This window comes from Symsagittifera roscoffensis, chromosome 7 (assembly GCF_963678635.1).
Source record: "Symsagittifera roscoffensis chromosome 7, txSymRosc1.1, whole genome shotgun sequence".
NCBI classification, from domain to species: domain Eukaryota; kingdom Metazoa; phylum Xenacoelomorpha; order Acoela; family Convolutidae; genus Symsagittifera; species Symsagittifera roscoffensis.
Genome location: NC_087068.1, coordinates 333,122 through 360,786, shown reverse-complemented (window position 1 = coordinate 360,786; position 27,665 = coordinate 333,122). Strand labels below are relative to the sequence as shown.

General features: G+C 42.2%; 1 protein-coding gene across 4 annotated transcripts in view; it reads right to left on the bottom strand.

Moving 5' to 3' along the window:
- Window positions 1–27,665, bottom strand: part of LOC134851711 (uncharacterized) — a 215,982-nt gene that overhangs the window by 47,653 nt on the left and 140,664 nt on the right. For all 4 annotated transcript variants that reach the window (XM_063867924.1, XM_063867926.1, XM_063867928.1 and 1 more), the window contains 3 exons: window positions 4,475–4,684; window positions 2,138–2,359; window positions 1,507–1,807 (listed from right to left, as the gene is read on the bottom strand). In XM_063867924.1, coding sequence (XP_063723994.1) covers window positions 1,507–1,807; window positions 2,138–2,359; window positions 4,475–4,684 — 733 coding nt within the window. The remainder of the gene's footprint in view (window positions 1–1,506; window positions 1,808–2,137; window positions 2,360–4,474; window positions 4,685–27,665) is intronic.

Sequence of the window (27,665 nt, the reverse complement as noted above, 5' to 3'; positions counted from 1 at the left end):
ACTCCCTCAGCTAGCCTACTTCTTCGAGTGATTCATCTCAAATAGTATACCAGAGGGTCTCGCAGAATGGACAGAGCCCAGTCTACACTCCCTCAGCTAGCCCACTTCTTCGAGTGATTCATCTCAAATAGTATACCAGAGGGTCTCGCAGAATGGACAGAGCCCAGTCTACACTCCCTCAGCTAGCCCACTTCTTCGAGTGATTCATCTCAAATAGTATACCAGAGGGTCTCGCAGAATGGACAGAGCCCAGTCTACACTCCCTCAGCTAGCCCACTTCTTCGAGTGATTCATCTCAAATAGTATACCAGAGGGTCTCGCAGAATGGACAGAGCCCAGTCTACACTCCCTCAGCTAGCCCACTTCTTCGAGTGATTCATCTCAAATAGTATACCAGAGGGTCTCGCAGAATGGACAGAGCCCAGTCTACACTCCCTCAGCTAGCCTACTTCTTCGAGTGATTCATCTCAAATAGTATACCAGAGGGTCTCGCAGAATGGACAGAGCCCAGTCTACACTCCCTCAGCTAGCCCACTTCTTCGAGTGATTCATCTCAAATAGTATACCAGAGGGTCTCGCAGAATGGACAGAGCCCAGTCTACACTCCCTCAGCTAGCCCACTTCTTCGAGTGATTCATCTCAAATAGTATACCAGAGGGTCTCGCAGAATGGACAGAGCCCAGTCTACACTCCCTCAGCTAGCCCACTTCTTCGAGTGATTCATCTCAAATAGTATACCAGAGGGTCTCGCAGAATGGACAGAGCCCAGTCTACACTCCCTCAGCTAGCCTACTTCTTCGAGTGATTCATCTCAAATAGTATACCAGAGGGTCTCACAGAATGGACAGAGCCCAGTCTACACTCCCTCAGCTTTCTCAACCTCTAGCTACTCCCGCGCTGGCGTGGAGGAGATAATTATGGCAGTTTCAGGCCTGATAAGTGGCAATTTCTTATATGCATTGGTATCATTATCAATGCATTTGCAGACATGGTTCATGGAATAATGCTGAATTAGGGATTACTATCCCGGCGACGTTCAACCTGTGCTTTACTCGACAATCGACAACCGATGACACCATCCACCGCATGGATAAAAAATCTTTTTGAACAAGGCTTAGAGGACACCTTAACGCACCCTCGCATGGATAAAAAATCTTTTTGAACAAGGCTTAGAGGACACCTTAACGCACCCTCTTCTCAATTTTCTTTCTGGTTTTTCAGTCTGAAAACAGAGTGCATGTACCAACAGCAGAGTGTATATCTTTGTCCATGCATTTCTACGACAACCAGACGCAATCAACTGGGTCAATTTATGCGATAAACAAAGTTATCACCTTTGGAACAATTCAAACAAAAACTGACAAAACTTAAAAGCTCTGAAGCAAAATGAGGAATCTTACAAAATACAAAAGCTAGACAAAACTCCTTAAACTTTTACAGACAGACTTAAATGACAGACTTCTTAAGTTTTTAACTTGACAAATCATATCAAAGTTGAGTACAAACCGGGCGATGATGCACCTGCCCATCTCAAGTTAGTAGCTCTGTGAACTTCCACTATCAATCGTCCAGTATTGAAATTATAAGCGAGCCCCAGTAGTAGCGAGGGGGGACTCCTGTGAGCAGCCAGGGGGTTGTTGGCCGAGAGGGGGGATGAGTGGTGGTGGTGGTCGGGGGAGTAGTGCTCGTGGCCCTGCTCTTCGCTGGACTTGCGGGAGAGGGAGCTGGACCTGGAGGGTGTCTTATTGTGATGACCTCTGGCGGCGATGTTGGACATACACTCTTCCTCTTCCTCGTCTGCCGGCGCCTGAACAAGTTTCATTTTTTTCAAAATTATCAGGTCACCACAAAAGCTCATCTGTATAATGTATGTTATTATATGTTCGTGTGTTTTGTGAGCCTACAATGTAGGGAAGTTTTAATGCTATTTATTTTTCCGATGTTTCTGCCTCTAAAAAAGAGGTTTGAGGTAAGAAGCCAGCCTAGAAGTAACTACTAACTGAGTGATAATGTCTAATATTCGATGGTCAGAAAAACGGAGCAAATAGATCAGAGTTACATAAGACGACTATTGGCCACTTTTCGACAGATGGCACATGTGTTTTTTGTAGCCAAAATATCAGCTTATGTGACTCACAAATAGGTCTAGTGATATCGAACCTCCCCCTTCCCCTCCCCTCCGCTGCGACGAGTGGTGTGACCTAGAGTATGGCGAGGAGTAGTGACTGCTGCTGCTGCTGTCTTGAGGAAGGGGCAGGTCCTCTAGTCTGACCAGTCTCTGGCAGATGAGGACGCTCTTGGACAGAATAGACTCGCAGGAGTACACGCGGAATCGGAGAGACGTGTTCAAAATGTCGATCTAAGGAAGGAACAAAGTGAAATAATAATCATAATAATAATCATAATAAATTGTTTGCAATATAGATTACATTCATTGTAAAAAGTCACTACATTTACAACCAAACAAAATCTGATTGCGAGAACGCCGTGGAACTATGCAGCCCGTTTTCAGGCGCCTCTGATCCTGCTATGACTTCTGTTATTTTTTAATATCGATAGTTAATCAAGAAATCAAAAAAAAAGATTTAATGATTTAAAGAGGAAAAAAAATATTTAAGCGAAAAAAGGGGACAAATTTCAGCATTCACAGCAAATCGTTTTTTTTTTAAATACTAATTCTACTCAAAAATTTGTTTAAACAGTTGATAATTTCCTAGAATAAAATTGTCCAAAAACTCATGGTTGAAGATTTGTAATTGATATTGTGTGCAGCTCTGAATGTTAGTTACAAAATCTGGGTAGTATTTTAGAACAAAGTTGAAAAGTTTTCTAATTCTAACGTTTACAGAAGTTTTTTGATTACCTTTTGATTGCACAGGCATCTGCTAACTCTCTTATTCAAAATTGTATCCAAATTTTTCTCAGTTACAGCTTCCTGGACAATGGCCGATATGCACTCTTTTCTCAAAACCTTACAAAGTAACTTTAATAATTCATAGATATGTAATTCCTTTACGAAGTATATTTTGCGTTTATGTCTCAGTTCTTCGATGCTTTCGTTTCTTCTCTTTAAAAAAATAACTTTTAGAAGCCGTTTATTTTTAAGTTCAATTGTTTCTAATTTCATTTTGTCTGTTGACGCATAAGCCAAAACCCCATACTGTAAAAAGGGTTTCACATAAGCGTTATATGCTTTCAATAATTGATCTTTACCTAAAACTTTCCTCAACCTGTAATACATCCCGTAATACATTCCAGGAAAAACCCAGTGAAGCAAGAAAAAATAGTACTGTTACAATACTGTTGTTTTTTATCACTATTTTTGTCCTGGAACAGTACTGTAATTTTTTTTCTTCAAACTTTCGAATTGAATTCAAAGTTTTGTAACGTGTCGTTACAATCGAAGAAAAGGGGCTTTTATTCATCCCCACAGCTAAAGTCAACTCAGAACCGCCGGAAAACGCAAGCTTTGACTAAGCTTTGATAATTAGAAGGCTTGAACAACTAAATTTGCCTGGAAAGAGTAATTCTTGATTTAAAAAAATGCAATTTTGTTAAATCTTTTTTCTTCAATATTTTGATTCTTTCCCTCACAGCTAAAATCAGCTGAAACCCGCCGGGAAACACTGTTTTTTGCGAACAACGACTGGTGGAGACTGGATTCATCGTTCTGCGGGTGGTCTGCCCCGCGGGTGGTCTGTGTCGATGGCGCATTGACTAGAGGAACTGGACGAGTGCGTGGGTGGACTCGGAGATGACTTCTCAGATTCTGGTGCAGTGGAAATATCCTTCGGATGCTGACCCTCTTTGTCAGTTTGAGTAAAGTAGCAAAATTAACTGTAAACTTGAACTTTTAGATCACTTGCCTATTGTTGTTTGTATTTGCAATTTTTAGCGCTGTTTTTCAGGTTTTTCAGAGTTTTTTTTGCTTTTTTAGTTTTTATTTTTGCGATTTTTCAGTCATGTTACAGTGCTGATTTATCTCTGTAACAAGGCTGTTTTTTATCAATGATTTATCTCTAATCAGAGATAAATTACTGCTTTTTTTAACTGCAATAGTACTGATTTTCAGTGCAAGACCAATCCAGGGAAGCATAGTGGATTTGGGGACGCCATTGCCTCCTCAGGGATTTGCCCCTGCCACTTCCCAAATCCAAAACAAACTAGTTTGATTTTTTAGTCAAAACCTTCCTAAATCTTCGTTTTTGACATTTTGTTCTTGACAAAAATAAGCTTGCGGCGCAAAAAGTCTTCGGAAAATATGAACATTAGGGCGATTTGAGACAACCCGGAAAATCAACTCTTTGGCCTGAACAAAAGTTTCCAAGTTTTTGCAAATTAGGGGACTTTTTTGGAGCATGTGAAATGAATCAAATCAAATCGTCTTTTCGGGGACTTCCAATTTCTCCCTCCATTTCAAAAACCTAGAAAACAAAGACGATCTCGTTTTCATTACACATAGCTCATTGCTTGCCTCATTTCCGACAGCGAAAGAGAAGCTCTTCTTGAAGAGGATAGGGAACGTGTTTGCCTTGGCCACTGGGGTCTTGAACTTGAACTTCTTGTCAGGCAGGACCATTAGCGTGACTCTGGATCCCTCCTTGGCTATGTTGCACTCCTCCGAGGCCGACTGCAGGTCCAGAATCGAGACTGTCAACTGATCTTCGGTGCCTTCAGAGCACACCTAGAAAACAGAGCTCATTTTTTATGAGGTAAAAAAAAGTATATTAAACTTTTGCACACTCTGGGAGTGGAAATATTTTAAAACTTAAATTAAATTCAACAAAAAAGATAGACTGGAGGATATGATTCAACTGATGAAGTCTTTATGGTTTAAGGTTGACTTGGGCTGGTTTGTATATGGCCAAATTCGGTTTTATAAAGACTTGTGCTGACATGTCTTTTCCATGAGTTGGTGGTTTTTCCAGCTAGAGTTCAGTGACAATTTGATGTTCTGAAATCCAGCGACAAACTCGTTTTGGCCGTTAGACCGAGTTCATTCCAATTTTGCAGGAACCAAGATGCATTTTGCTTTCTCTCACTGGATTTCAGAGCTTTTCAATGGGTTCCAGGGTTTTATCGTTGGACTCCACACACTTTTTTGGGCTGATTTAAGAATTGTACAGCTGAGATTTTTGATTTGGAATTTAGAAAGAAGGGAAAACCCATTGTCTGCAAAATCCACTGACAAACCTTTAAACATAATCAATCGAAACGCAAATGTCTTGAAGTTTATTACGTAACTCGGTTATAATAATTGCAAACTTTGGGTTGTTAAAAGTCATTGAAGGAATCATTTCTTCTTTATTTCCTTTTAACCATTTTTGAGCAACTGGGACAACTCAGCAATTGAGAAGAAAAATGTTGAACTCGTTTCTCCCCTATAGCTTTTTCTCATGTACGTTCAGTAACTTAGACAAAAACTGAACAATTGAAACAACTGTCTCCTTTGTTGGATCGTTTTGGGCTTAATTGTCTCACTTAGGGCTGAAATCACGTGCTGCGAATTTTTTTTTGGCCACGAAATGAAATGAGGAGAAGAAACAGAAGTCGCTGAACACTTTTTTTAGTTTTGAGGGGTGGTATCTCTGCAAAAATCAAACAACGTTTTTTAGTGCTTGTTTGTAGGATTGGTGATAAGAAAACTTTTTCACCAATTTGAGATTTCGATTAAAAGTTACCTTGAGAGTTGAAAGCAGGATAGTGAAGGTTAATAGGTATTTTGTAGCATGGTATTCACTAATTGTTACAATAAGTAGAATAGACAATAAACGGTTGAGTCCAAAAAAAGTCCAAATCTTGAAAGAGTTAGTCCCTCCTCTGGTGAAATGTACATCACGGTACCGATATGAGGTAACCCCAAATGGAAAAAAAAATAAATAAAGAATGTATCTTTATGAAACTCTTAGGATCAAAACTAGAGTTGAATCGACCCGGGCATGCAAAGTTCTGAATCCCCCAACTCCCCTGACCCAAGTGATAACGGTTCCTGGAAGTGCTAATATCCGTTATAGAACTGGGAAAGTAGCGGTTGAAATTGAACCAAACTTTAGTATTTATAGACCTAGCGGAGGGAAGCTTAAGTTTGGAAACCCAGACCCCCTGGACCTCTTGAACCCCTAAATTAAATTTGGAAATGAGCTTTGATCACTTGACTTATAATTGGGAGATAATTTATCAATTGGGAACTTCAGCGGAAGTTGAAAGGGAGATACAATTTAAATCGTAACTTTGTAGTAATGGAGCTAAACAGCGTGGACTTGGCCAAAAAAGGGTTCAACTTAGCTCGGCAAACGCGCTATTATACAAGAAGACTAAAGAAAAGTAGTTCTGGAGGAAACTGGCAGTAATATGAACATAGAATTGGAAGTGGGTTTCCTAAATAACTTGAAAGGACGAGATAATCACTTAGCTCCCCAGATGTTACTCTTGAGTTTGATCTCTAAGAAACTTGTTAAGGTCCCTTCATAGCTAAAACGTCGGAATTTGAAAAGAGTATAGATCGGAAACTAGTATGCTTGGACTGAGTTACGGACCAATATCTCCCCAATCTCCAACCCATTAGAAGGTCGGAAGTTTCATGGGATTTTTAAATGAAAACATCAGGAGTTTGGTTATTTAAACCTAGCTTGATTTAGAGGTGAAACTGTACTTGATATTTGCAGAACTTAATTAGAGACACCTATAGTGAACTTAGAATTAGTGAAAGAACGATAAGAGCTATTGATGGGAGTAGTTGGTTATCTGTTTCTTAGAGAACAATTGGCATTGAGCTATAGTATAATTGGTTTTCGTAGTTAGAGAACAGAATCTGAGAAGGTTGGAGGAGAAATGCCCAGCTGAGAGACTCTGTACCTCAGTGAATGATTTAGCGAATGAGTGAATTGAATTAATCTAGGTTAGATTACGGGTAGTTAAATTTGAAATAGTTTCGGCGGGAACAATTGTTAGTTTGTTAGCTTAATTGATTGAACTCAACTTTAGCACTGGTATGTTTTTTGCGTGAACGAGTTGGGAAACCATGGCTAGTTTAGAATCGAGTCAAGTGATAACCGACGAGTGAGTTAGCGAAGCGATTGAACGGAATGAATTTCGGGCTTTGTTTTAGAAGTAGTTACTAGTTGCTAGCTCATTAAGAGCGCTTCGATTTCATTTTTTCTTTTTGCGATTGTAGAAAAAACTTTAATTACTGTGTCCACAATTTGCTGAAATAGCTAGAAAATCATGAAGGCGCCAACAAGAGCCTAATTCATGGGGAATATACATTATCCCTTGATCGGCCGATTGAGTCTCACCATCAACATAACCCTTTAGGGAATGTAGAGCACCTAGTATTAATGTCTCCTGCTATTACAAAGTGCAATACTACCTTGGCGCTCCTGGGTGTGCTCTCTTTATCGAGCAGCCACCAATCTTTGGATCCAGCATCGACGAGTGTTTTAGGAGGAGCTGACTAATCCACGACGAAGAAAATGAACCGGGACAGCCTAACACCAGAAGAAGTGTTCGTGTTCTTCAATGCGAGAATTGACAATGTGTTTCTGCTGGGAGCTGAGCTAAGAAGTGTAGGTCGTTCGAACAAGATCGACTACCCTGAATTTGGAGTAATGCACCCGAGAAAACAAATGAAAAACTAATGCGTCCAAGACAAGACGGTGCTGCCATTCATAGCTGAATGATCATGAAAATGGTGAAAGGGGCTATAACCATCGAAGAATTAGCAGTTATCGTCGTCGAGAACTTATTCAGACCTATATAATTTAGTCTAAGTACGTTAAAGAGGATATCCTAAATCAGGGAAGACTATCAGCGGCGCTGTTTTCATGCGGGTGATAATTCGGTGCTATTGCTGGAAGAGATCTCTCCCTCTTTGGACGAAAGCCGAATGTGTCAGGGTATGGCCCATCCGACGGTTACAGAGTACCAGCAGGAGAAATTGCTGCATTCAGACCCAATTGGGCTGACAAAATGCGAATTTTTGTCTGGCGGCAGATATTGCGGCGAAGCAGTGGATATTGTTATTGACAATACGTCAGAACGCAATTTGGATAAATCAGCGCGGAAATCAAATTTGAAAGCTTCGAGGAGCTGTTCACATTGATCGTCGACCGCAACTGCGTGCTTGACTTCGATGTGGTCGTCGGTTCGCATGAACTCAAAGGTTGTTATAGTCTATTTGTGAGCGACAAGAAATCAGCGATCTGCCGCGAGACCGATGCTATGCTGCCGATCCCAGTAAAAAATGGGAAACTTCCGAACACATGGCGAACCAATATCTCCCCAATCTCCAACCCATTAGAAGGTCGGAAGTTTCATGGGATTTTTAAATGAAAACATCAGGAGTTTGGTTATTTAAACCTAGCTTTATTTAGAGGTGAAACTGTACTTGATATTTGCAGAACTTAATTAGAGACACCTATAGTGAACTTAGAATTAGTGAAAGAACGATAAGAGCTATTGATGGGAGTAGTTGGTTATCTGTTTCTTAGAGAACAATTGGTATTGAGCTATAGTATAATTGGTTTTCGTAGTTAGAGAACAGAATCTGAGAAGGTTGGAGGAGAAATGCCCAGCTGAGAGACTCTGTACCTCAGTGAATGATTTAGCGAATGAGTGAATTGAATTAACCTAGGTTAGATTCCGGGTAGTTGTACTTGAAATAGTTTAGGCGGGAACAATTGTTAGTTTGTTAGCTTAATTGATTGAACTCAACTTTAGCACTGGTATGTTTTTTGCGTGAACGAGTTGGGAAACCATGGCTAGTTTAGAATCGAGTCAAGTGATAACCGACGAGTGAGTTAGCGAAGCGATTGAACGGAATGAATTTCGGGCTTTGTTTTAGAAGTAGTTACTAGTTGCTAGCTCATTAAGAGCGCTTCGATTTCATTTTTTCTTTTTGCGATCGTAGAAAAAACTTTATTTACTGTGTCCACAATTTGCTGAAATAGCTAGAAAATCAAGAAGGCGCCAACAAGAGCCTAATTCATGGGGAATATACATTATCCCTTGATCGGCCGATTGAGTCTCACCATCAACATAACCCTTTAGGGAATGTAGAACACCTAGTATTAGTGTCTCCTGCTATTACAAAGTGCAATACTACCTTGGCGCTCCTGGGTGTGCTCTCTTTATCGAGCAGCAACCAATCTTTTGATCCAGCATCGACGAGTGTTTTAGGAGGAGCTGACTAATCCACGACGAAGAAAATGAGCCGGGACAGCCTAACACCAGAAGAAGTGTTCGTGTTCTTCAATGCGAGAATTGACAATGTGTTTCTGCTGGGAGCTGAGCTAAGAAGTGTAGGTCGTTCGAACAAGATCGACTACCCTGAGTTTGGAGTAATGCACCCGAGAAAACAAATGAAAAACTAATGCGTCCAAGACAAGACGGTGCTGCCATTCATAGCTGAATGATCATGAAAATGGTGAAAGGGGCTATAACCATCGAAGAATTAGCAGTTATCGTCGTCGAGAACTTATTCAGACCTATATAATTTAGTCTAAGTACGTTAAAGAGGATATCCTAAATCAGGGAAGACTATCAGCGGCGCTGTTTTCATGCGGGTGATAATTCGGTGATATTGCTGGAAGAGATCTCTCCCTCTTTGGACGAAAGCCGAATGTGTCAGGGTATGGCCCATCCGACGGTTACAGAGTACCAGCAGGAGAAATTGCTGCATTCAGACCCAATTGGGCTGACAAAATGCGAATTTTTGTCTGGCGGCAGATATTGCGGCGAAGCAGTGGATATCGTTATTGACAATACGACAGAACGCAATTTGGATAAATCAGCGCGGAAATCAAATTTGAAAGCTTCGAGGAGCTGTTCACATTGATCGTTGACCGCAACTGCGTGCTTGACTTCGATGTGGTCGTCGGTTCGCATGAACTCAAAGGTTGTTTTAGTCTAATTGTGAGCGACAAGAAATCAGCGATCTGCCGCGAGACCGATGCTATGCTGCCGATCCCAGTAAAAAATGGGAAACTTCCGAACACATGGCGATCGTGCTGAACGAACAAACGGCCAGCACGAAAATCAAGATATCGATAAGGCATGCGGAAACGTTCGGTGTCCAAGTATGGTCACCGAACGAAGCACGACGATGAAACCCGACTTAACGACTACGAATTATTATAGACGAGATGATAACGAGGATTCATCGGACAGTAAGGCGTTACCGGAGGAGGCCGAAGGACCAACCAAGGTCTACCCGAAGCGGCCCTTCATCGATGAGTTTGTCGACATTTTTCTATTTTGGATGGAGCTGGAAGAGTCTACTGCAGTTCACTCGATAAATGTCTGATCCTGGAAACTTCCCCCTTTGAGGCGTTCAACGGATTATTCATTAATGGTGGGATGATATAAATGTTTTGGGTCAAGCTGAAGGGGACGAGAAAATTGGGACATTCACGGAGCGACAGGATGTTGTTGTGGTGGCGGCGTTTGAGATACGTATCGATCTGGTGTCAAGCCTCAAACAACTAGAAGGACGACACGTGATGCTCCTCGAATGCTCTATTGAGGTGATACAGACTGGAAGGGAAGGAACCATTGAGGTGATCATAGACTATTGTGAAGAATCGACACAACATTGCTTTGAAGTGAGGCTTGGCAGGGCAGAATTCCAGATGCCCAAAACACTTGTAATAAAGACAGAGACGAACAGCAGCCAGCCCAAACGTTCAGTGAATTGTTTGCTGAAATGACCGAGCCCATTGGAAAATATGTCGTCGGGCCAGGACCCAGTAGCGGTGAATTGGAGCTTACTGCCCGTAAAGACACCCATTGTTTCAACTCTATACCCTGAAAAGGTAAGGTGGATATCGAATCAGAAGTCGAATCGAGCCCACGGCCAAGAACAAGATGAGCCGGAACTCGCAGGAATTTAGTGAATGCGTTCACAAATGGCGTGTACTTGGACACAAAGCGTGATGACGATAGCGTGATGATGGACCGGTAGCTTGATGCGGTAGGATACTTTCCATAGTTTGCAGTCAACGGCGATCTATTATGCCAATCAATGGCCGATTGATTGGAGGAAGCGACGGAAATGTCTGAGATCTCGAATTGCTGAATTAATTTGGACGATTCTCAAGTTGGGTACACTGAAAAAGTTATTCCACGCCATAGTCGTGAAGAACCACGAATTGACGCGGGCATGATTCTGAAATTCCATGTACGGTGGAATGTTTGGGAAGTTTCTATGATGTGAAATCGAAGAAGCTTATCAAGAAATCCGACCCAAACTCAGCCGTTTCATGGGATTTGAAACTAAGGCCACAGAAAAGGCATGCAAAGTGGAGAAGCCACGGATTTTGATCACCGAGTGTGCGAGAAAGGAGGTTACTGTAACGACTCCCGTGTAGACGGACAACAGGTACTGGATGCCCATCAGAGCATTCCCGAAAGACCAAGTCAAAAGCAGGGCTGCTAACTTGGAACTGGATCCCAACATTGAATGGAATCTCTTAAGCTACAACTCCTGCGGGTCGATTGGATCAGAGGCACCCCTGGGATAGGCCAATTAAATCCTTTAGACAAAAACAGCAGTCAGTTTGGTTGTACTTGGCTAAGCGTCGATCGTGCTGCAAATGAGAGAATTTCATACAAAGACCGATGTCTGGCCGGTCGATGGACTAGATGTTGATCTAACACTTGGGTTCGTTTGGTACGAATGGAACGAAAGTTTCGTTGTTCAAACTAAGAATGAAGTTTTGAGAACTGGTGCAAAAAGCAGCTGTTGAAATGATTTTAGGTTCAGTTGTCCTGCGAGACCGAGGTTTTGGGTCCGAAGCGGGTTGAACACGATCAAAAAATGCGTCGTTGCAGCTGCCACTACAGATTTCTGTGATTCAGCGAGTGCAAAGACGCCAAAAAGCGTGCTGGTTTACCACAGGGGCGCAAGCTCTAGTCAGGCGCTGAAGTCGCTGGGTGCGTCGTGACAGTGCAATGCGGAAATCAAGGCGTTGAAGTGGGGCTGGCTGGCGATGTCGCTGAGCGAAATGACGCCGAAGCTTCAGAAGTTAGCAGTCAGGAAAACACGTGTGAGGAAAGGAGTCAGGGATCAATGATTGAAGACTATGAGGACAATTGCGAATCCGACGACATTCAATTTTGACCGACGGAGATGTGAATTTTGTGATATCGGTCGATGAGCATAGTGACGAGAATGAAGGCGAGGTTTCGGGTGAGAAACCAACTGAAGTGACAACGTCAACTCGCAGAAATGGATCAATGTCCCATTTACTTCCATTTTTGAGTCGTCCATTTGTTACGACTCAGGAAGCCTGTTCACTATGTTTCGATAGGAGAAATTAGACGTTATGATTGCTCCGAGTGGAAACGAGAACGACGAGAAAGAATTTTTCGGCAAGTACGACAAAAATGAGTCGAGTATTGCCGAGGGCAAAGCCTCTGCGGGAGAGCAGATGATGTGTGAAGCCCACCAAACTTGATGTGTGAAGCCGACAGACAAAACAGCAACTACTTGGTGGGCCGGGATATGACCAAAATGATGAGCGAATACAGATTTTCTATGAACTTACGGGACGAAGGTCGAAGTTTGCCAGTGATTGGAAATTCAGAAGCCCCTTTTAGTTTTTTTTAAGCGACGCCGAAAAGACGATGACTGAAATGGGCTTGGAGATAGGAGGGATGTGATGCCTAGATTTGGTAAGGCAGCCTATTTCCACAATCTGATTGATCGATGGAAAAAGCTGTCTTCGTTCGGCGAAGATGATGTTGACCGGGGCTGCGCCGCATTGGAAGGCGAGGTCCCGAAGCAGTGTGGGCGTCCACCAGATAACTTGAGGGAGTCGAATGACTGGATGGTGCCGCAGCAGGACTACCGGCACCTCGTAGACACATGAAAACGACACGACGAGCGATGAAGGGGATTCGAAATGAGAGGTCGGAAAACAAGTAAGGAGCCGTGAGTAAAAGCAGTTCAGCGAGTAAAATGTTAAGTCCTTTTTCTAGTGTCATCTGTTTCGCTCATATTCGGGTCAATTGTAACTGCACCATGAGCGTAGGGAAGCGACATAATGAAAATAGAAAGGTTTGGGCAAATCTGAAATAGGTGGAGATTTTTCAAAATGGACTAGATTGTTTTCCTAGACTCTCAGTTGCTCCTAAGAAAGTAACCTTTTCGTGCGAAACACGATTTTCTATTTATGGAGGAGTCTATGGTTCATAAAGCCTGTTTTTACAACCTCAAAGATGTAGTAACCGATTGTTAGGTATCGGGCCAGAAAGCGGCTTTATATTAGGAGAGAGTACTGCGGTCAGTATTTCAGCTTAACGTTGAGTGATTGCTAAGTAGGTCAAAAGATTGGTTTGTCAATTCCAACTGAAGAGCTCGGACTGCAAATAGACTATGGTAACTTGATAGGTTAAGGAAAAGCTAAATCTTTTACCGGGAGAATAATAGATTGAAATGAAGACTGTAGGATCGGAGATCCTACTATTTTTCACCAAACTCACTTTTCGGTGGGGAGTAGTTGTACCTGTATGCGTACAGTGGCGAGAGGGTGGTGTTTGTGGAGAGAGGGTGTGGTGAATGAGACAGTGGGACTAGAGAGGGTAGTAGTTGTACCTGTATGCGTAGAGTGGCGAGAAGGTGGTGTTTGTGGAGAGAGGGTGTGGTGAATGAGACAGTGGGACTAGAGAGGGGAGTAGTTGTACTTGTGTGCGTAGAGTGGCGAGAGGGTGGTATTTGTGGAGAGAGGGTGTGGTCAATGAGACAGTGGGACTAGAAAGGGTATTAGTTGTACCTGTACGCGTAGAGTGGCGAGAGGGTGGTGTTTGTGGAGAGAGGGTGTGGTGAATGAGTCAGTGGGACTAGAGAGGGTAGTAGTTGTACCTGTATGCGTAGAGTGGCGAGAGGGTGGTGTTTGTGGAGAGAGGGTGTGGTGAATGAGTCAGTGGGACTAGAGAGGGTAGTAGTTGTACCTGTATGCGTAGAGTTGCGAGAGGGTGGTGTTTGTGGAGAGAGGGTGTGGTGAATGAGTCAGTGGGACTAGAGAGGGTAGTAGTTGTACCTGTATGCGTAGAGTGGCGAGAGGGTGGTTTTTGTGGAGAGGGGGTGTGGTGAATGAGTCAGTTGGACTAGAGAGGGTAGTAGTTGTACCTGTATGCGTAGAATGGCGAGAGGGTGGTGTTTGTGGAGAGAGGGTGTGGTGAATGAGTCAGTGGGACTAGAGAGGGTAGTATTTGTACCTGTTTGCGTAGAGTGGCGAGAGGGTGGTGTTTGTGGAGAGAGGGTGTGGTGAATGAGTCAGTGGGACTAGAGAGGGTAGTAGTTGTACCTGTATGCGTAGAGTGGCGAGAGGGTGGTGTTTGTGGAGAGAGGGTGTGGTGAATGAGTCAGTGGGACTAGAGAGGGTAGTAGTTGTACCTGTATGCGTAGAGTGGCGAGAGGGTGGTGTTTGTGGAGAGGGGGTGTGGTGAATGAGTCAGTTGGACTAGAGAGGGTAGTAGTTGTACCTATATGCGTAGAGTGGCGAGAGGGTGGGGTTTGTGAAGAGAGGGTGTGGTGAATGAGTCAGTGGGACTAGAGAGGGTATTAGTTGTACCTGTATGCCTAGAGTGGCGAGAGGGTGGTGTTTGTGGAGAGAGGGTGTGGTGAATGAGTCAGTGGGACTAGAGAGGGTAGTAGTTGTACCTGTATGCGTAGAGTGGCGAGAGGGTGGTGTTTGTGGAGAGGGGGTGTGGTGAATGAGTCAGTTGGACTAGAGAGGGTAGTAGTTGTACCTGTATGCGTAGAGTGGCGAGAGGGTGGTGTTTGTGGAGAGAGGGTGTGGTGAATGTGTCAGTGGGACTAGAGAGGGTAGTAGTTGTATCTGTATGCGTAGAGTGGCGAGAGGGTGGTGTTTGTGGAGAGAGGGTGTGGTGGATGAGTCAGTTGGACTAGAGAGGGTAGTAGTTGTATCTGTATGCGTAGAGTGGCGAGAGGGTGGTGTTTGTGGAGAGAGGGTGTGGTGAATGAGTCAGTGGGACTAGAGAGGGTAGTAGTTGTACATGTATGCGTAGAGTGGCGAGAGGGTGGTGTTTGTGGAGAGAGGGTGTGGTGAATGAGTCAGTGGGACTAGAGAGGGTAGTAGTTGTACCTGTATGCGTAGAGTGGCGAGAGGGTGGTGTTTGTGGAGAGGGGGTGTGGTGAATGAGTCAGTTGGACTAGAGAGGGTAGTAGTTGTACCTGTATGCGTAGAGTGGCGAGAGGGTGGTGTTTGTGGAGAGAGGGTGTGGTGAATGAGTCAGTGGGACTAGAGAGGGTAGTAGTTGTACCTGTATGCGTAGAGTGGCGAGAGGGTGGTGTTTCTGGAGAGAGGGTGTGGTGAATGAGTCAGTTGGACTAGAGAGGGTAGTAGTTGTACCTGTATGCGTAGAGTGGCGAGAGGGTGGTGTTTGTGGAGAGAGGGTGTGGTGAATGAGTCAGTGGGACTAGAGAGGGTAGTAGTTGTACCTGTATGCGTAGAGTGGCGAGAGGGTGGTGTTCGTGGAGAGATGGTGTGGTGAATGAGTCAGTGGGACTAGAGAGGGTAGTAGTTGTACCTGTATGCGTAGAGTGGCGAGAGTGTGGTGTTTGTGGAGAGGGGGTGTGGTGAATGAGTCAGTTGGACTAGAGAGGGTAGTAGTTGTACCTGTATGCGTAGAGTGGCGAGAGGGTGGTGTTTGTGGAGAGAGGGTGTGGTGAATGAGTCAGTGGGACTAGAGAGGGTAGTAGTTGTACCTGTATGCGTAGAGTGGCGAGAGGGTGGTGTTTGTGGAGAGAGGGTGTGGTGAATGAGTCAGTGGGACTAGAGAGGGTAGTAGTTGTACCTGTATGCGTAGAGTGGCGAGAGGGTGGTGTTTGTGGAGAGGGGGTGTGGTGAATGAGTCAGTTGGACTAGAGAGGGTAGTAGTTGTACCTGTATGCGTAGAGTGGCGAGAGGGTGGTGTTTGTGGAGAGAGGGTGTGGTGAATGAGTCAGTGGGACTAGAGAGGGTAGTAGTTGTACCTGTATGCGTAGAGTGGCGAGAGGGTGGTGTTTGTGGAGAGAGGGTGTGGTGAATGAGTCAGTGGGACTAGAGAGGGTAGTAGTTGTACCTGTATGCGTAGAGTGGCGAGAGGGTGGTGTTTGTGGAGAGAGGGTGTGGTGAATGAGACAGTGGGACTAGAGAGGGTAGTAGTTGTACCTGTATGCGTAGAGTGGCGAGAGGGTGGTGTTTGTGGAGAGAGGGTGTGGTGAATGAGTCAGTGGGACTAGAGAGGGTAGTAGTTGTACCTGTATGCGTAGAGTGGCGAGAGGGTGGTGTTTGTGGAGAGAGGGTGTGGTGAATGAGTCAGTTGGACTAGAGAGGGTAGTAGTTGTACCTGTATGAGTAGAGTGGCGAGAGGGTGGTGTTTGTGGAGAGAGGGTGTGGTGAATGAGTCAGTGGGACTAGAGAGGGTAGTAGTTGTACCTGTATGCGTAGAGTGGCGAGAGGGTGGTGTTTGTGGAGAGAGGGTGTGGTGAATGAGTCAGTGGGACTAGAGAGGGTAGTAGTTGTACCTGTATGCGTAGAGTGGCGAGAGGGTGGTGTTTGTGGAGAGAGGGTGTGGTGAATGAGTCAGTGGGACTAGAGAGGGTAGTAGTTGTACCTGTATGCGTAGAGTGGCGAGAGGGTGGTGTTTGTGGAGAGAGGGTGTGGTGAATGAGTCAGTGGGACTAGAGAGGGTAGTAGTTGTACCTGTATGCGTAGAGTGGCGAGAGGGTGGTGTTTGTGGAGAGGGGGTGTGGTGAATGAGTCAGTTGGACTAGAGAGGGTAGTAGTTGTACCTGTATGCGTAGAGTGGCGAGAGGGTGGTGTTTGTGGAGAGAGGGTGTGGTGAATGAGTCAGTGGGACTAGAGAGGGTAGTAGTTGTACCTGTATGCGTAGAGTGGCGAGAGGGTGGTGTTTGTGGAGAGAGGGTGTGGTGAATGAGTCAGTGGGACTAGAGAGGGTAGTAGTTGTACCTGTATGCGTAGAGTGGCGAGAGGGTGGTGTTTGTGGAGAGAGGGTGTGGTGAATGAGACAGTGGGACTAGAGAGGGTAGTAGTTGTACCTGTATGCGTAGAGTGGCGAGAGGGTGGTGTTTGTGGAGAGAGGGTGTGGTGAATGAGTCAGTGGGACTAGAGAGGGTATTAGTTGTACCTGTATGCGTAGAGTGGCGAGAGGGTGGTGTTTGTGGAGAGAGGGTGTGGTGAATGAGTCAGTTGGACTAGAGAGGGTAGTAGTTGTACCTGTACGAGTAGAGTGGCGAGAGGGTGGTGTTTGTGGAGAGAGGGTGTGGTGAATGAGTCAGTGGGACTAGAGATGGTAGTAGTTGTACCTGTATGCGTAGAGTGGCGAGAGGGTGGTGTTTGTGGAGAGAGGGTGTGGTGGATGAGTCAGTGGGACTAGAGAGGGTAGTAGTTGTACCTGTATGCGTAGAGTGGCGAGAGGGTGGTGTTTGTGGAGAGAGGGTGTGGTGAATGAGTCAGTGGGACTAGAGAGGGGAGTAGTTGTACCTGTATGCGTAGAGTGGCGAGAGGGTGGTGTTTGTGGAGAGAGGGTGTGGTGAATGAGTCAGTGGAACTAGAGAGGGTAGTAGTTGTACCTGTATGCGTAGAGTGGCGAGAGGGTGGTGTTTGTGGAGAGGGGGTGTGGTGAATGAGTCAGTTGGACTAGAGATGGTAGTAGTTGTACCTGTATGCGTAGAGTGGCGAGAGGGTGGTGTTTGTGGAGAGAGGGTTTGGTGAATGAGTCAGTGGGACTAGAGAGGGTAGTAGTTGTACCTGTATGCGTAGAGTGGCGAGAGGGTGGTGTTTGTGGAGAGATGGTGTGGTGAATGAGTCAGTGGGACTAGAGAGGGTAGTAGTTGTACCTGTATGCGTAGAGTGGCGAGAGGGTGGTGTTTGTGGAGAGGGGGTGTGGTGAATGAGTCAGTTGGACTAGAGAGGGTAGTAGTTGTACCTGTATGCGTAGAGTGGCGAGAGGGTGGTGTTTGTGGAGAGAGGGTGTGGTGAATGAGTCAGTGGGACTAGAGAGGGTAGTAGTTGTACCTGTATGCGTAGAGTGGCGAGAGGGTGGTGTTTGTGGAGAGAGGGTGTGGTGAATGAGACAGTGGGACTAGAGAGGGGAGTAGTTGTACCTATATGCGTAGAGTGGCGAGGGTGGTGTTTGTGGAGAGAGGGTGTGGTGAATGAGACAGTGGGACTAGAGAGGGGAGTAGTTGTACCTGTATGCGTAGAGTGGCGAGAGGGTGGTGTTTGTGGAGAGAGGGTGTGGTGAATGAGACAGTGGGACTAGAGAGGGGAGTAGTTGTACCTATATGCGTAGAGTGGCGAGAGGGTGGTGTTTGTGGAGAGAGGGTGTGGTGAATGAGACAGTGGGACTAGAGAGGGGAGTAGTTGTACCTGTATGCGTAGAGTGGCGAGAGGGTGGTGTTTGTGGAGAGAGGGTGTGGTGAATGAGACAGTGGGACTAGAGAGGGGAGTAGTTGTACCTATATGCGTAGAGTGGCGAGGGTGGTGTTTGTGGAGAGAGGGTGTGGTGAATGAGACAGTGGGACTAGAGAGGGGAGTAGTTGTACCTGTATGCGTAGAGTGGCGAGAGGGTGGTGTTTGTGGAGAGAGGGTGTGGTGAATGAGACAGTGGGACTAGAGAGGGGAGTAGTTGTACCTATATGCGTAGAGTGGCGAGAGGGTGGTGTTTGTGGAGAGAGGGTGTGGTGAATGAGACAGTGGGACTAGAGAGGGGAGTAGTTGTACCTGTATGCGTAGAGTGGCGAGAGGGTGGTGTTTGTGGAGAGAGGGTGTGGTGAATGAGACAGTGGGACTAGAGAGGGGAGTAGTTGTACCTATATGCGTAGAGTGGCGAGGGTGGTGTTTGTGGAGAGAGGGTGTGGTGAATGAGACAGTGGGACTAGAGAGGGGAGTAGTTGTACCTGTATGCGTAGAGTGGCGAGAGGGTGGTGTTTGTGGAGAGAGGGTGTGGTGAATGAGACAGTGGGACTAGAGAGGGGAGTAGTTGTACCTATATGCGTAGAGTGGCGAGGGTGGTGTTTGTGGAGAGAGGGTGTGGTGAATGAGACAGTGGGACTAGAGAGGGGAGTAGTTGTACCTGTATGCGTAGAGTGGCGAGAGGGTGGTGTTTGTGGAGAGAGGGTGTGGTGAATGAGACAGTGGGACTAGAGAGGGGAGTAGTTGTACCTGTATGCGTAGAGTGGCGAGAGGGTGGTGTTTGTGGAGAGAGGGTGTGGTGAATGAGACAGTGGGACTAGAGAGGGGAGTAGTTGTACCTGTATGCGTAGAGTGGCGAGAGGGTGGTGTTTGTGGAGAGAGGGTGTGGCGAATGAGTCAGTGGGACTAGAGAGGGGAGTAGTTGTACCTGTATGCGTAGAGTGGCGAGAGGGTGGTGTTTGTGGAGAGAGGGTGTGGTGAATGAGACAGTGGGACTAGAGAGGGGAGTAGTTGTACCTATATGCGTAGAGTGGCGAGGGTGGTGTTTGTGGAGAGAGGGTGTGGTGAATGAGACAGTGGGACTAGAGAGGGGAGTAGTTGTACCTGTATGCGTAGAGTGGCGAGAGGGTGGTGTTTGTGGAGAGAGGGTGTGGTGAATGAGACAGTGGGACTAGAGAGGGGAGTAGTTGTACCTGTATGCGTAGAGTGGCGAGAGGGTGGTGTTTGTGGAGAGAGGGTGTGGTGAATGAGACAGTGGGACTAGAGAGGGGAGTAGTTGTACCTGTATGCGTAGAGTGGCGAGAGGGTGGTGTTTGTGGAGAGAGGGTGTGGCGAATGAGTCAGTGGGACTAGAGAGGGGAGTAGTTGTACCTGTATGCGTAGAGTGGCGAGAGGGTGGTGTTTGTGGAGAGAGGGTGTGGTGAATGAGACAGTGGGACTAGAGAGGGGAGTAGTTGTACCTGTATGCGTAGAGTGGCGAGAGGGTGGTGTTTGTGGAGAGAGGGTGTGGCGAATGAGTCAGTGGGACTAGAGAGGGTAGTAGTTGTACCTGTATGCGTAGAGTGGCGAGAGGGTGGTGTTTGTGGAGAGAGGGTGTGGCGAATGAGTCAGTGGGACTAGAGAGGGGAGTAGTTGTACCTGTATGCGTAGAGTGGCGAGAGGGTGGTGTTTGTGGAGAGAGGGTGTGGTGAATGAGACAGTGGGACTAGAGAGGGGAGTAGTTGTACCTGTATGCGTAGAGTGGCGAGAGGGTGGTGTTTGTGGAGAGAGGGTGTGGTGAATGAGACAGTGGGACTAGAGAGGGGAGTAGTTGTACCTGTATGCGTAGAGTGGCGAGAGGGTGGTGTTTGTGGAGAGAGGGTGTGGTGAATGAGTCAGTGGGACTAGAGATGGTAGTAGTTGTACCTGTATGCGTAGAGTGGCGAGAGGGTGGTGTTTGTGGAGAGAGGGTGTGGTGGATGAGTCAGTGGGACTAGAGAGGGGAGTAGTTGTACCTGTATGCGTAGAGTGGCGAGAGGGTGGTGTTTGTGGAGAGAGGGTGTGGTGAATGAGACAGTGGGACTAGAGAGGGGGGCATTGAAGGGGGCAGACTGGTTAGACCTCGTCTTGGACACTATCACGGGGGGCACATGCACGTCTGCTGAGCCATAACTGCCCACGTCACTTTCCTCCTGAAATACAAAGAAAGTCTGTTTGTTCAAACTCTATTCCACTCACGTAGAAGACATAATACAATGAGTGTTTTGTTACAACCAGTGAAAGTCGGCAGCAGTTTTGTCTTCGGCCGGTGTGTTTTAGTTATTTTGAGCAATGTTTGAAAGTTTTTTCCAGCCTGCATGCTAATAAGGTACAACAAATAATGATCAAAAAAGATCGAGCGACCAGGGTTGACGTTCATAGAAGAAAAATGCTTGTCATACAGTTTCATATATGAAATTTATGGAAAAAATGCTGATCATTGAAAATTCATACAAAATTAAAAAGTGTTTTAAAATTTTTAATGAACATTTTTGGTCTAATTGCCTTTTTTGAAGCTTTCTGGTCATTAAAAAAACGATTTGAATTTTTTGATAGAAATGCTTATCACAATTTTCATGTATGAAAATAATTAGATATTCATTATGTCATAGAAAACTTTTTTTCAAAAATCACCAAAAAACGTGTCTGGGTAGTTTGAAATAGATATAAATAATAATATCGATGATAGAGGGCATTTTGACAATCAAAAACATATTTTTAAATTCGGACAGAAAAAAGCTTATCATAAAATTTTCATAAATGAAAATTGTATGATATGCATTTTTTTTCATATACAAAAACAAAAAATTGAGGGAAAAAAATTTTAATCCCTATTTTGGCTGCAAACTTGCTTTTGTGCTATCACATAAATTTTACGAAAAAAAAATTAGCATGCAAAATTTGACTTTTTGTGATAATAACGTAGTCCAGGATGAGCTTTTCACACAAAAAGTCCAAAAATCACAAGAAAGTGTTCTTTTTTTGAAAACTCGATTATTATCTTTTGTTTCATTTGCTAAGATCAAATTAAATTTGAAGAAAAAACAGGCTTATTTTCTGAACCACTAAAGTTTTTCAGCTAAAAATTATCTACCCGCATCCAAAAAGTTACTTTTTAGGTATATACTTCCATGTTAAAACGTTACAATTAAAATTCATAGCTAAAATCACCAAATGCAGTTTACCTCTGTGGTAATTGCCGGTTACACTCTGGGTTTTCTTATGACAAAAAATCCTTGGTTAATTGTTCGGTTGAAACAATAAATTTCCAAACAATAAAAATTTTTGAATTTTCATTAATGGAAAAAATGCTTGTCATACAATTTCATAGTATGGAAAAAATTCTTATAATACAATTTCATATTATGGAAAAAATGCTTATTGTTATTTTCATACACTTACTTTTGCTCTATGAAATTGTATGATAAACTTTTTTTCATATATGAAAATTGTATGATAGGCATTTTTGTCAACCCGGGGATATATCATATTAAAGCTCTAATAGAAGTGGTTTGAATGATATAAATAATTCATAATAATACTTCTCGATGTCGACAAAAACTTTTTTTTTTGCTTTTCAGTCTAACTTCTAGAGTAAAGCGAGCGAATAGAGTGCGTAAAACATTTATTAAACCTAAAAAATGATCTTTTAGCCTAAATAATTCTTTTTTAAACTTTCGATTAGCAGTTTCACACCATGAAAATTTTCGAAAACGAAACACCACGAAAAATCTTATAAACTTTTTATTTTAAAAAGGTAGCTTGAAAAAAATTAATAAACGTTATTTTTTGATTTTTTTGCAGTTTCAATAGAAACGTTTCAAATTAGATTTTGGTTCAGCTTTTATTCAGTTAAATAATAGTTGTCTAATGAGGAATTTTTTTGTCTATTTCCTTCCCTGCTCGCACAAAGTCACATGTGAGTGACTGGAATCTTCTGAGATACCGACACATGAAACGGCTATCCTTGTTAAAAAATAAGAATTGCAATTTTTCTGCTCTTCAAATTAATCTGAAATGTTTGTCTCTGGTTTCACAGAGAAGCTTGCTTGGAAGATGTTTTTGACGTCGCTTAAAAAAGTAGTCGACCCATCGCTCACGATCTATCAACCTTGGACAGTGATCGTTGGTTTCGAAGTGCAGTCGAGATCAGATTGGTAAAATAGCAAATGGATAGTTAATTTTTGATATGCCAAACAAATCGCACCCGCGAGACAAAAACAGCCCAGTTTGATCTGTTGATGTCCCGCAAATGTAATGAGTAGAGATCTAATCAACTTTTTGGTTGAGGCAAGTTTGTCATGCAAACTGTGCAATACGTTTTTGCCCATGATGATATTAATGTCTCTTGGCACGTTCGTTAGTGTCATAGTGATTAAACTAGTTCACTCAATTGATTCAGTTTATGTTCACTTATTTATCTGTCAATCAATTCCATCCCATTCCTGACAGGAGGTTTTAACCTTCGGCTCTCTTGCCAACTTTGGTTGACCTCTAATTTAGTACCTTTTATGATCTTGATTGAACCCAGTTAGTTAATGATATTGGAATTTAACGACGTGGAATCTAGCTTTTTTGTTTTCTAGTTTGTACTTTTATTATTGTTTAAAAAATATATATATCCAAACTCTTTCAAAATAACGACCTAGAAGATTGCTCCTAAATCACACTTATATTTGTCAGCTGGGTTATACTCATATAAATTGTTCTAAACGATGTAAAAATCCTAGCAAAGTCCATATTGGAACCAGATATAAACTATATCTCTATAAAATATTAAATATTAACCAATCACGATCCATCTAACTAACAATCCACTTATTTGTAAGTGCTGAATTTACTTGTAATTTCAGCACCCGAGAGATTTGAATTTAACTTAGAAATTAGTTACCTCTCCAAGAGAACTTTAGCAATCGCAATAAGCCAGTATACTCTAGATCTATTGAGCCTAGCAGAGACTAGTTAAACACCCTGAGACTAGTAGATAAAAGAGTAAGATTAGGATCGGTATTAGCTTAAGCAGTTGCACGAATCTATCCGGCCGAAAAAAAGATAGCGTGACGAGCAGACGGTGTACCCTATCCGAAATTACTCTATGAGTTACACCTCGAACCTAACTCATCTGGTGCGACCATAATTTTCGATCAAGACCTTAAAAAACAAATTAGTTTAGAACTAACAGATAGATTAGAATTAGACAAAAATATTATCAAAAATGTTACATGATAATTATCTAATTGAAATGTCTCTACGACTCAATAGATCAGAACCGCTATTCCGCACAATAATAGAACTACCAGGCATTAGAAGGAGACCTCGGACAAGACGATCTACGACTACGAAGGAACTTACCATTAAGTTTCATGGTCGTACGGCAAAAGCCAGACCAAACTTTTATATTTAGAATTTTATTAACAAAGAAATTAGATTTTTATTTGCAAACATAGAACCCTTGAAGAAAAATCTTCAATGATTACTACAGGCGCTAAATCCTATTTACTAATGTACAATAACGAATTATAAAAACATCTCAAATCTTTTCCTCTAAATCTGCAGTAAAATTGAAAAAGAGATCTGAAAAATATAATTATTAAAAGAAAAATTAAAAAATAGTTGACATGATCAAAAATTGTTAGTATATATAAATCATCCTGGCATCCCCCGCTTCATCACCTAAACATAATAGCAAACATTAAACCACTAACGTCATCAAACACTAAAATTTTTATCAAATAAATTTCATTTATCTTTAAAACCTTATCTAACTTTTTATCTTTCTTTCATCTCAAATTATTCAATCTTAAAATAGATCACCAAGGCTTCCCTTGGATCTCCATTAAAAATTAAATTAAATTCACTTTATATCATTGAACATTATAAACTGATCATCAAGGCCTATCCTTGGATCAAAAAGAACAATTTTGTTCTCCCCCACCCAATAATAAAGTGTCTAACGACCTCAAACGTCGATTCACAAGCCAACCCTTTTTAAAAGACCTAGGACTATAGGAAGTTTTTCAATCACACTAAACATTCAAATTAAGCTACACAGTGAAGAACTTCGGTTACTTATCCTTCACTTAATCCCCTCCCTTACCTGACCCAGGCTAAACCTTAAATCTTAGTAAGTATTAAAATAGTATCTAACGAACTACCTGTGTTCTAAATATACCTGAAACTTGTGGATCGATTTACTATTCTCCAACCCTTGAACACAATCACTATCCCTAAGTAAGATTAAGTAAGTTAACACCTTAACTTAGACTAGCCACGAGAAAGTAAAAAATCATACTTCGGAATCGATATACTTTTCTTTCCAACCCTACATAAAAGACCAAATTTAGGCTAACAAAAAAATCGTAAGGACTAACAGTCTAGAATTTTAAAATCACTAATAACAACCTTGCACACTTCATCCTAAAACTTATTTCACTGAACAATTTAGGAAATAAACAAACAATCGTACTACACAATTGTAAAATAAATAACGAAACATACGATCTTGTAATTACACCGCATAAACAAACAATCGGATATATTCGCACAAAACGTCAAACAATAAAAAGAAAAATTTTAAGTAAGCAAAGACAAATTACACGAAAAAGATTTTCAAAGCGCAGAAACGCAGTCTCTGAATCAGAAGTCAGCGATTTAGATGCACTCTACAAACTTAAAGATCCAGAAATAAAAATCACCCAATTCATGATCAATTATATTTTCCGATTCAGAAGCTACATCACATTCATCAAAACAAGGAAAAAGAAGAATACAAAAATAAACCAGTACGTTTATACAGTTGGAACCAACCAATCAGACACATTGAACATTACGCACTGACCGTCATAAAACGAAAAAATGATTCAAAGCCCAAGTGACGAAAGTCCGGACGAAGACTCGGTATTCCCATTTATCATCATTTCACTCACTGAAGACAGAGGACAAACACAATTTTGTCATAATCTAATCGCAAATATATTTGAACAAGGAATTAGCCCATGTAAAGCAGAATTCCCAGAAATAAAATCAAAAGACAAATTTTTGATCATTACATAAAAGGAAAATGTAACTTAACACAACAATTTGGAATTTACATCATAGAACTCAGTACAACAAGAAACTTCCATGGCAAATATGTTATCCAAACAGGTGATGTCGATATAGAATTTTCAAAAGTATTAACAGAATACATTAAAACATACAACATCAAAATTCACAGAGAGCAAATTCAGTTTTCACTAACGATGTTTTTGCAATATTATATAATTATTCATCTATACTAGAAAAGAAAGAAACCGGAAGCACATCACCGGTTCAAACATCAAGACACACAAATGTAAGAAATGAAATTGCCGCATTTTCGGCATTTTTAAACACAATCCGTGAAAACTTTTCAAACAATGAAATTTGACCAAATGTTAAACACGATTTAGAAAAAGTCTTAGCATGGTTTATAATTGACTATTTTACCCATAATTTAGATTTAATTGCAATGGCAAGAAAAAATTTTAGACCCCAAAGTACAAATGATGACACTATCATTGCCGAACAATCAGATTACGTTTAGGACCCTGATTGGTCTCATCCATCATTTCTGAACCTTCCAATAGACATCTCAAGTCAAGCAATCAGTACAATAACTATTCACAAAGATTATATAAAAGTAATCACACTAACAATAGATGCAACACCTTTAAACTATAACTCACTTTTTCCTGATAGAAGACAAAATAATAGTTTAAATTCAACTCTTGTACAACAAGAAAACTTAAATGGAACTAAAAATCTTACACAACAAGATATTCAAACACCATCACACTTTATGAATGAAGAATTAGTTCAAACAATTGTAACAACCACACAACAGAGTATTTCACCAATTTATCCAAATCTTACAACGCCAAAACCAAAGACTTCAATGTTACTCAAGTAACATTACAATCTACAGTTAAACCCTCGGTTGCTCCAAAATAGTCACATATGGATTACCAAACGCTTAGATCAATGACAAAACCACGGCAAAAACAAAGAATATTCACCAGAAGTAATTTTGCAGAACACAATTATAACTATGTAAATAGATCGCAAACATATAAACCTCCTCGTACAAATCAGCATAATCGTTCATTTTCCTAACGACAAAATCCCCAACAACACACATCAAATTTCGTAAATTTTAATGATAACCCACGTATTCCAACAGACCCAAGTGAAAACTATCCATTTTTTCAGCAGAAAAAAAATTGTAAAAATTCATACCAATATGAACAAAGAACACCTTACTATACACCTAATTATCATTCATCAGATGATGACGATTTTCATGACCAAAACCATCAACATAATTTTCAAAACCAAAGACTCCATTCTTATCAAGTAAATCAACCAGATAGTTTTGAACCATATACACGAGAACAAGATATGCGACAACCTAGATCAAATCACGAATATCAAAATAATAGATTTTATTCACAAAATCCAGAAAATACTGATTATTATCAACCAACGCAAATGCAAAACGAAATACCACTACCATATAATTTGCAACAACATGCGATAACAAAAAACCAACTGACAAATTTTTCACAAATGCCAAATGCCGCAGAATCACTACAAATGACTATGAATCCATACCTCATGGGTGGATCATCGATAACATCAAATAAACTACTAAAGGTATTTACAGGCACAGACCCTGAATATTCTGTAGAAGACTATTTAAATGCAGTCACAGCAAATTTAATTTTAAATATCGGACCTGAACCAATTAATACACCACTCCATCAAAATTGGATACATAGACGCACAGCTTTAATCCAAACAACACTTGATGGCGCAGCTCAGAAATGGTTTTCAGTTTTACCAATAGATATATAAACAAATTGGAAAAGATTTACACAAGAAATTTCAAAAATGTTTGATTCTGAAAGAAATAAACAACACCAAAAAGTTTTATGCAATGAAATTCGCAGACTACCAAAATAACAATTAAACAATTGACAGTTATAATCGAAACACTAGTTCGAAAAGCATATTCACTAAAACTCATGATTATAAAAAGACGAAAATGACAGAAATTTTAATGATGACTCTAACACCCCAATTAATAAAAATAGCTAAAAAAGAGAGCATCACATCCCTCATCAATTCGAGAACCAGATTTAGATTTCAGAAAAATAGTTGACAAATTAGAACAAGCAGAAATCA